Here is a 10,070-nt window from a genome sequence, read left to right as displayed (position 1 = left end):
TACCTTTCCTTTCTTCTTTCAGCTTCTTTTCCTCCTCTTCGCTCCTCTTCTTCAGTTCTTCTGTCTTCTTCCGGGTCAGAGGGCATGGACAGCGGTGGGCGCGGCTTCAGTGCTGTGCGCCGGGATCTGACAACAAACCCCGGCGCACAGCAGCTGTTGCCGCGCGGATCACAAGGGAGCGGTATCGGAGGTCTTTAACAGAACTCCGGCTCCCTTGAGTGATTAAGGGGGGTTGAACCTGTCACGGCGTGCCCACAGAGACGGCTCTGCGTGCCAACAACGGCACGCGTGCCACTCGTTCGCCATCACTGCCCTAGAGGCTGCCGTTATGTGATATTATGTGTGACTTTACCAGCTTTTTTTCCTCTGGAGACTTTTATAAGTCTGTGTCCAGCTGGGTGATTGAGACCAAGCCATTCTATTTTTTTTTTTTTAAATCTACAGGGCACAGTAATGGCTATTGGCAGGTCGCACGTTATATTTCTATTCTCACCCAGCAGTCTGTGAATATCCAGCCAACGGGCGCACGCAGCATTCTTCCTTTACCTGGTGTGCCAAATGGCCATTTGGGGCCCGCTGTAACCGCATTGCATTGATTTGTCTTTTGTGTGCCTCCCAGGGAATGAGCGCCTTTACAGCTTAACCTCTCGTTGCAGGTAACTTTTTATCCAACAGTCTCAACCTCCCTTATGAAAGACATGGAGAAACGTGAAGAACAGTGTCAGCTTAATTCATTCAGCAACAGTGGAGTTTATGATTATGAGCAACTGAATGCCCAGGAGATGAAGACGCAAAATGTGAGCGCTCCTCACCCGCAAGCCACCGTGGTGACCATAACACCCACCGACCCTCCTGTTCGAGACCATCTGGTGTGGTCCATCTTCAACCTCTTCTATATGAATCCCTGCTGCCTGGGGCTTCTGGCCCTTGTGTTCTCTGTCAAGGTAAGAAATGCTAATTCACTCTGCCTGCTGACAGAATTCTATCTCTAGCCACATTCAACTGTAGGCTGCCACCTCCTCTACTAAAGATTAAAACCCCCAACTTAAATCCTCAACATGTTTCACACTGCAAGCTCAAAATGCTGCCCTCATCCTTCCTGTAAATTATACTTTTACAGTAATGGCTGTTGTGGTTGCGTGTTTTTTTTGTGCTAATGGACCTTCCATTATCTTTATGCACACAGAACATGTGTCCCATGGCCATCTACTTTTTCCCTGTTGCATTCTCTTGTAGCACATGGACCTTCGGTCACCACCTTCCATTCCATAGACGCCAAAAGCGTCGTACTAAACAACGAGCTTGACGTTATGCCATATTTCCCAACCAACATTGTACACGCCGTGATCTTTCTGTACTTTCAGGATATATGTGATGAGCAAAATGTAATTATTTTCCTCTAGCTTCTGCTGAAGAGCACTCAAGAGAAAAGTCCAGTAAGTGTAGAGGAAGGGGTGCTTTATGGATCCATTCTAGCACAGATAAAAATACCCTAACTAAAATAAACTTCAAATGAGTGATGTGCAAAATGTTTAAAATACATTTCACAAAGAAACTCCAAACCCATGTACTAATATTCTTCTTGCAATTTTTTTTGGTGGGAGGGGGGCACTCCAGCCGTCATGTGCACCTTGATGCATATGATAGCTGAGAGGTCCATTTTAAATTACCGTAGTGTCTCTTTTTACAAACGTGTTGCTGAAGACTATAGTTTCTCGGAGCTAATATAATGGCTTTTTTCTCAACTATACTAACTTAGATGGTGATCCTTGCTGAGTCTCCAGTGATTTTAGTCAGTGACCAAGGGAAATTCCAAAGAATAGAATAAAAAACTGTTTAGAGAGAAAATAGCTATTATTTATTTTTAACTAAGTGAAATTTATTTTCATATTTATTTGATGTAGTGATGAATGCTGGGGAGATAGTAAGTGAGTGTGAGCTCTGCTGCATAAAGGACTTCATCACAACGTGTTTAACTCATCGCGTTAAAGGCAAACCATCCGAGGTTTGCTCGATAAGCTCCAAGATCTGATCTACAATTTCAGCATTTTGTTAGCAGTATATATGTTATATTGTAGAATCCAACCTTTTTGTCTCTTCCACAGACACGTGATCGGAAGATAATTGGCGATGCCAATGCGGCCAAAAGTTATGGCTCGACAGCCCTGTCCCTCAACATTGCGGCCACTGTACTCGGCATTCTCACCATCATTCTTTTTATCATCCTGCTATCAGCTGGGGTTTTTAGACTTACCATGTGATGTCAAGCAGAGTATTCTATAGGCCATTGTTAGAATGTGTGGTTGGGGAGCACTGGGCAGGAACACCCCAATGCAGGAACACCCCAATTGTCATCCATGGTGGTTGTTCCAAATATAGAACTTGGATATGTATGTTTCATGTTATATTTAGAACACGTTGTACTGATATTTAGTGCACCAATCTAATACCTTTTTACTCTCAGGCAATTTGTATTTTTTTGTGTTATCATATAAACAACTGTTTTGTTTTTTTGTGTTAAATCTTGGACAATATTTGAATACACTTTTTGTCTGTTAGTTTTTGTTTTAGTTACCATAATAAACATATAGAAACATGTCTTCCATAGTCTTTATTTTAAGACTGGTGAGCTTTCTAAATTCAGAGGAAAATTTGTCATGGGTCTACTTACAGGTGCAATCATCTAGATTGCCTTATGCCTGATATTACACAGCGCTGCATTTTTAGTGTTCACAAAGCTCAACAAAATTATGTGAATGCTTTAATCTACTTAAGTGGGTTGAGAGGAAGTGTGTGTTAGTATGAGTGAGTACATGTGTAAGTGTGTTTACATATGTGTGCCAGAGTACATGTTAGAGGGGTGCAAGGGGCAATGAACCAGCTGCTTTGGCGCAAAGATAGCACACAAGATGTTTGGGGGCAAAGATGGCACAGGCAGGCAGTTTGGGAGGGGATAGGGTGGCACTCAAGCTGATTAGGGGCAAAGGTGGCACTGTGGGACATGCTACTTGGTGAAGTTGGGGGGCTTGGGATCATTTTTTGCACAGGCGCCTCCCAGACCTCCAGCAAAGAGTGGTAAGAAAATGTTGTATATAATATAACAGAAACACATGGAGTAGCATAACATATAGAGGGGAAAAGAGATGGAAGGGATGGAGGTCAATATAAGACATAAAGGGCTGGAAGAGATAGCAGAATATGAGACAGTCAGGGGCGGGCTGGGCAAGGGGGGCAATTGCCATTCAGGCCACGCGAAATATTAAGGGCCGTACGGCCACACGACCACCAGAGCTGTCTAGTGCTTGGCAAAAGTCCAGAGCAACCACATCCGCAGGGGCCCTGACGCATACCCGTGCCTTGCTGTGTGAGCAAAGTCTCTTGTTACACCCGGGGGAAGCAGGAACCCAGCGGGGTCAAATGAATTTACGCCACGTCACATGACTATGCCCCTCCCCTTCATGACATTGTCAAAAAGGGGCGGAGCATGTTGCAGTTAAACACGTCTCAGACTGCAGACGTCCATGTGGGAAAATCTATTTTTTAATGTAACAGACTGTGAGCAGAAATAATATGTTATAAGTGTGTGTTCCCGAGGGTATATGCTGTACTTAAAAACACTTTGTTCTCTTCTCCACCAGTGCTAAATCCACCATTCATGTTGTATCGGCAGCTTGTAACAACGCATTATGATGGGTATGAGGAACCTCCTCTCTGTGCTCTTCATGCGCATGCGCAGTGCAAACTTAGGTATTCTACAAGCACAATGGCTCTCAGGCATAGAGAACTAATCAAAGGGCTCCTGAAAAAATGGCTGATATGGCAACCCGACTCAGAACATAATAAGAAATTCTCCCGCCGCGTGAAATTCACTCCCATTAGGCGGATGAAGTCTGTGGCTGGACATGAATCGACCCCCGCCTTGCCACCTCTCTTCCCGCTTGCCTCTTCTTCGTTCTTCTATATTTACGGTGAAATATATTTTGTTTTGTCGAACACTCATCCTAGCAGCATATATAAACCACAGATTAACCCAATAACCCCATTTATTGATCTTTTTTATCTTAATTCTTTCTTTATTTCATATCAACGCTCAGGTTACATGCATTGCTTACAATTTAAAATCAGACATTTTGCCCCCAAAAATCTAGCCTTTGCTCTGTATGGAGGATTATATTCTTCACCAGTGCACCCCTTGCTACTCCAAGCTTTTAACAATCGCCAAAAATGAAATATATCCCGACATCAAATGTTACCCCCTTTGATAATGAAATACTGTACTGTGCACTTTATTCTGTTCCTGCCACGCAAGCTGAGTTTGGAGCCTCTACTTTCTATACTTTCAGTATCTATTTTTACCGTTGGACATTATTTCATTATTTTTAGCTCATATCTTCACTTTTCTACTACTTTTTCCCAGTTGTGAGGCGCTGGGGAAGTTTGTGCTGCTCACATACACGAGCGCAGCGTGTACACCTTTTTTCACTACAAATGATGTCTAAGTGGAACGGCAACTTTAGATAAACATTGACTTGGTGACTTTCGGGTCTCTTCATCTAACAATTATTTAGTCAATTATGATAGTTCATGAGGACTGCTGAAGGTATTCTCTGTCCATACGTATCATGACCCATCACACACAGAGATCATTTAGTTTGTTTTATAATTCGTATCGGCGCTGAAATTAAACAGCTGGGTATATTTTCTCGCTGGACTTTTAAACCCGAAGAAGCACAATAAACAATGAAAAATAATAGTTATATTTGTTAATTCAGTTTTATAAATTTATATATATATATATATATATATATATACTATGTGTTTTATTTGTTTGCAACAGGTTTCCTTCCCCGCTCGCCCTAAAAGGAGAGCATCCAGATCTCCATACCTGTGATACCAGCTCTCCTCTTCCACATCTGGCGATTTCAGGTTAAATTCTAAAAAAGAACATTTAGATCCAGCTCGGGCGGGCTTAACAAACAGACACATAGGAGACGTAACCACAGGGTGACCAAGATTAGTATGTGCAGAGAGGCACCCTGTAATACACGTAGGGAGGGGACAGACTTTGTTGGCGTGAAGAGCTATATAGAGATGTCACATCTGCCTTCACCCGGTCTCTTTTATCAAGCAGCTCTTAAACGTTGCGTTCTTGTAGAGATTTCATTCTTTACATCCCCATCCTATAGCAAACTCTGTTTCTCTAACGCTCCGTTTCACCTTCCCGTCCTCTGTATTGACCGCTCTCTCTCTCTCTTTCTGCCTGAGTTATGGACACCTCTTATCCTCGTGAAGAACTGTACCTGTCACATGCTAATAAGCCGGACGCTTCTCACACGGTGATCACCGTCGGTGCGCCTGCGCCGCCCCGCGATCACCTGCTGTGGTCTCTGTGTAACACCTTGTACCTGAACCTCTTTTGTCTTGGATTTATTGCATTGATCTACTCTGTAAAGGTAAGGCGAAGGCCAACGTGGTGGCAATGGGTTATGGTGGGACGGGTGCGAAAATGCTATGGGGCAGAATAAAATATAATTAAATATTGCTTTAGAGGTCCCGCAGTTCAACAAACTTTTTGAAACAACAATAAAAAACACAATAACCAATCATATAGGCTAGAAAAAACTGTTAGGCTTTTAAGAGTCTTCTACTTTTCAAGCCATCATTCTTAACCCTAAGTCACATGACACGTTTTGATCTTAAAGTGGATCGGTTACTTTTCCCAAATCTTAGATTTTATACTTGATAATAAACACGACAGGAATGAAAACATTCAAAACAAACATTTTTATAATTTCCAGTATCGTACTTTTTGATCTAAGCAACTGGCATAGAATTCTCTTTTTTGTATCAATGTTTCCGTCAATCAATCTAATGTCTACTTATTGTAAGTTCCTCTTATTATTTCCTTTTTATAGTTTGTTTTGAACCAAATTATTCCTGCGGGGTTTTTTTTTTATTTTGTGTTTGTTAATTGTATGTTTTTGATTCAAACCCAGTTGTGAAAAGTAACTGAAATAAAGACTTGGAATTGCAAAAAGAAATACCATATGATAAAATATACAAATGCGCATATTTCCCTTTATGAGCTACAACAATGTAGCCTCAATTAAAGTTATCTGATTACTTAGAATAGTTTTATTGAATTCAGCCAATCAGTGGCCGTAAAGCGTTCCCATTGAAATCAATGGGAGCACTTTCTGCGCATGTGCTGGGTGGGAACAGACCCCTGGTGGGGGGGGGGAGATTCTGCAAAATGCCCCAAAAATGGATAGGGACCTCTCATCTATTATATGCATTACAGTGCAAGTGATGGCGGGATTAGAGTTATCATTGTTACAAAACTGTTTTTTCCGCTAATCCTGAAACCTGCTTTGTGTTCTGCCTCCCCGCCAGGCGAGAGATCAGAAGGTCCAGGGAGATGATCAGACAGCACGGCGTTACGGTCGGAAGGCACGGTGCTACAACATCCTGGCCACTGTGTGGAATGTCACGGTGCCCGTTCTGCTAGTGGCGCTAGTGGTCACGGGCATTGTGCACCTATCACAAGTGGTGAACGCGTCCCTTGACCTGTTCAACTTCAAAGGCTACATGGCTGGCAGCGATGAAGATAAGTAGTAAGCGGCAAAAGAGGATAAAACAGAACTACAAACTATGACCATAAGGAAAACTACGGGCTACCTTCTGTGAACCCCATTGGCCAGGGCTAGAGGACACTAGCCATAAGCCATTTGGACGTGGCCAGGCTTTCAAAGGACAATTAAATGAAGAGATGGCCTTCTCAATGGGATTTTTTTCATCGTCATTGTTATAATGTTCTCATCATAACATTTTTTGAAAAGTCCAAGGTATAAATTAATCTCTAGAAGCAGCAGACAGTTTGCATTACTTTACTTTTACTGACATTTTACTTCTTCTTTATTTGCTCTTTTATCTTAATCCCCCAACCTGTAGTAGTACAAGGAGATAAATTACATTATAGATCTTTTAATTGATGCCCATATATTTTAATAGTTTGAGTGCCAGGGTAGTAGTATCCTATACATCTCTTATCAGGGACTCATGGGTTAATATAAAATAAAAAACACACAACCAGTTTTATTATCATTATTATTTATTATATTGCACAAGATGAAGACAACAAAACAACTACAGAAACTTAAGGTGTAGAGTGCTTTCAATCGCTAAACCCAGTGTCATGTAATACGGCAAGGGTCAACAATGTAGCTATGACATCACTGTGACATGAACCTTCAGTAGCCAAATTATCAATGGGGTGGATTTATAAATTGTACATATGCATACATACATTTACACATGCTCATATACACAAATAATACAAAAAGTGACACTCCTGTTGCAAACTGTGGGCATACACCCAATATTGTCTCTGTCCAAAATGATCTACCATTGTGTAAACTTGACTTTTAATTAAAGTATATTGATACTCTTTCCTGCGTTGTTTTTACTACCATTTCTGGAATGATAAACCATAGAATTAACTATTTATTATGAGCCTTGATATGTTTGGAGTCATAGTAATAACAGCTACACTAGGGTGACGTCTGGTGGTCAATGTTCAGTACTACACCTTCCGATGCATACACTACGTACATATATTTGTCGTGACCACCCTTTGACTTCAAAACAGCATCAATTCTTCTAGGTGCACTTTCACAAAGTGTTTTAACCCCTTAAGGACAATCAGCGTTCCCTAAACCCATTGAAAACAATGCATTTTGAGTCCGTAAATGTACGGGCTTTGTCATTAAGGGGTTAAGGAACTAGGCAGGTAGGTTGTTCCAAACAGCTACTGACTACAGTTATTTTGTGGATTTGGCAGCCTCAGTTGGTTCTCTCTCTTCATGGATCCCAGACTTGCAGAGATCTGTGGGAGCCATACCATCACTTTCAGGACACTTTGTTCTTCTGTATGCTGAAGATAGTTGTTAATGACTTTGGCTGTATGTTTGGGTGGTTGTCATGCTGCAGAATAAATTGGGGGCCAATCAGATGCCTCCCTGGTGGTATTGCGTGATGGAAAAGTATCTGCCTGTACTTCTCAGCATTGAGGAGACCATAAATTCTGACCAAATTTCCATTTGCATAAATGCAGCCCCAAACCTGCCAGGAACCTCCACCATGCTTCATGGTTGCCCGCAAAGACTCATTCTTGTACCATCTCTGGCCCTTCAGCCAACAACTGCCTTCTAATACAGCCAAATATTTTTAATTTTGACTCATCAGTCCAAAGCACCTGCTGTCATTTTTCTGCACTGCAGTTCCTATGTTATCGTGAACAGTTCAGTTGATTGGCCTTCTTTCCACATCAGATATATGGCTTTTTGGCCACAAATCTTCCATGTAGACTTCTGAACAGACCTCTCTCCAGACAGTAGATGGTCCCCAGTCCTCAGTCTTCCCATGGTATATGACTTTTGACGTTGATAGTGAGTTTGGCTGTTCCTCGCCCAATGTTATTCCTCTTACACAGCTGTTTCAGTTAATGATTATGTTTCAACCTAAAAAATAAATTGATAATAATTACCACCTCCTTGGTATAATTCTTTAATCATACACCTAACTATATGCCTGCGAAATCCCCAACTTTGTGCAAGTGTACCTAGAAGAATTGATGCTGTTTTTGAAGGCAAAGAGTGATTTAGATTTCTCTTCTGTTCACTCACTTTGCATTTTGTTAAATGAGAGAAATAAGTTGCTAACATGTCTATTTTTCAAAGCATTCTTTATACCATTTCTCCACCTGCCTACTTTTATTTAGTGCTAAGAGATGTACTTAGTGCTTTACAGTTTACAGCACATTAAAGGGGACATATGATAAGTGTAGTTATATGGTAGGTACAATTGTCTTTTCAGCTGTCATTCCACATTGAGTCAGCTTAAGTCCTCCTGTTGCTCAATCATGTTGCCTGCGCTCAAAGGCAATGGCGTAACCGAGCCAGGTCGGACGAGCTCTTTCTAAACTATTTTGAACCAACACGTGGAGACAGGAACATATCGGGGCCCCGTTACGTCACGTGACCCCGCGTCGAAACCGAGACTGCTTACACATTGTGTGCAAGCAGCCATGTAGGAGACGCTTGCTGGGCTTTGCCCTTCGGAATATATAGGGGGAACAGAAAGTTGATATTATTAACTCCCATCACGTAACATGCCAAGTGTTATACCATGAATCCATGTCTCATGCTGTCATGGTTGGAGACATATCTGCTATAATGTGTACAAAAACTATAAAGCCTTGTTACAAAGGCATGTGATTATTCTCAAAGAAACAAAATGACCAAAGGATTGTGGCGTATAGTAATTATAGGGCAAACAGCTCATAAACGTTTTCTTTTTTTAGGTACTGTGTATAGCAGTCTACTTGTACTTTGTTTAAGGAGGGGGTCTCATGCTTGTGGTCCCTTTACTGTCCTCTCGTTAAAGCTCCTTGCTCAATATTTTTTTTTTTAATTAAAGGGCCTTCATGGCTATATATTGCTTTTCTAAGCGATCCCAGATGTGGTTTGCAAGCTGCTGCCATTTTTAAAAACAACGTTGTATCATCTCGATCTTATGGTTGCCAGATTTCTAAATTTCAAGCAGAAGAGGAAAAAAAATATCATTGACATCACACACAGGATGGCGGTATACGGTTATGATGTGTCTGCATATCAAGAAGCTATTAACTTCTTCAAAAGCTGATGAAGAACAATTTAGGGGAGGTACAAAAATGATCATGTCCCTGAACTCTTATTTTCTCCTCTTCTTTATAATTTTTGCGTATCTCAAATAGGAAGGTTTTAGTGCTCATGCTAATTATGATAGAGGGTGCGCTGGGTATGATATATTAGAATTGCGACGTAATTGCTCGGTACAGAATAGAACCTAAAAATCAGAGGCAATGCTTACGTTGCAATTACACGGAGGGTCATAACTCCAAATATTACTCCATAATGCCTCTCTTTAACTCCTTCTATAACTCTGCATCATAACTCCCTAAACCTGCCCATCCTAGTAGGTAACGGCATTGTATTCCTACTAATCATTGTTATGTCCTTAATAACGTAATA

The 10,070-nt window shown here is 41.3% G+C and overlaps 2 protein-coding genes across 2 annotated transcripts; both read left to right on the top strand.

Moving 5' to 3' along the window:
• The first annotated feature begins 698 nt into the window (after positions 1-698).
• LOC128467607 (dispanin subfamily A member 2b-like) lies at positions 699-2,598 on the top strand. Its single transcript, XM_053449280.1, has 2 exons — positions 699-944; positions 2,106-2,598. Exons 1-2 carry the CDS (start codon positions 699-701, stop codon positions 2,259-2,261), a joined length of 402 nt encoding a protein of 133 aa, XP_053305255.1. The 3' UTR covers positions 2,262-2,598.
• Positions 2,599-5,179: 2,581 nt separating this feature from the next.
• LOC128466945 (interferon-induced transmembrane protein 5-like) lies at positions 5,180-6,855 on the top strand. Its single transcript, XM_053448411.1, has 2 exons — positions 5,180-5,453; positions 6,394-6,855. The coding sequence occupies exons 1-2, from the start codon at positions 5,268-5,270 to the stop codon at positions 6,613-6,615; spliced, it is 408 nt and encodes a 135-aa protein (XP_053304386.1). The 5' UTR covers positions 5,180-5,267; the 3' UTR covers positions 6,616-6,855.
• The last annotated feature ends 3,215 nt before the right edge of the window (positions 6,856-10,070 follow it).

The sequence above is a fragment of the Spea bombifrons genome, chromosome 10 (genome assembly GCF_027358695.1).
Source record: "Spea bombifrons isolate aSpeBom1 chromosome 10, aSpeBom1.2.pri, whole genome shotgun sequence".
NCBI lineage: Eukaryota > Metazoa > Chordata > Amphibia > Anura > Pelobatidae > Spea > Spea bombifrons.
The sequence above is the reverse complement of the archived record's forward strand: the minus strand, read 5'-3'. Positions and strand labels throughout refer to the sequence as shown.

Excerpts from the sequence above, each read along its gene's own strand:
- LOC128467607 (XM_053449280.1), top strand. The coding sequence starts at position 699 with ATGGAGAAACGTGAAGAACAGTGTCAGCTTAATTCATTCAGCAACAGT. Across the intron at positions 945-2,105 it reads CCCTTGTGTTCTCTGTCAAG|ACACGTGATCGGAAGATAAT; the intron begins GTAAGAAATGCT and ends TCTCTTCCACAG.
- LOC128466945 (XM_053448411.1), top strand. The coding sequence starts at position 5,268 with ATGGACACCTCTTATCCTCGTGAAGAACTGTACCTGTCACATGCTAAT. Across the intron at positions 5,454-6,393 it reads CATTGATCTACTCTGTAAAG|GCGAGAGATCAGAAGGTCCA; the intron begins GTAAGGCGAAGG and ends CCTCCCCGCCAG.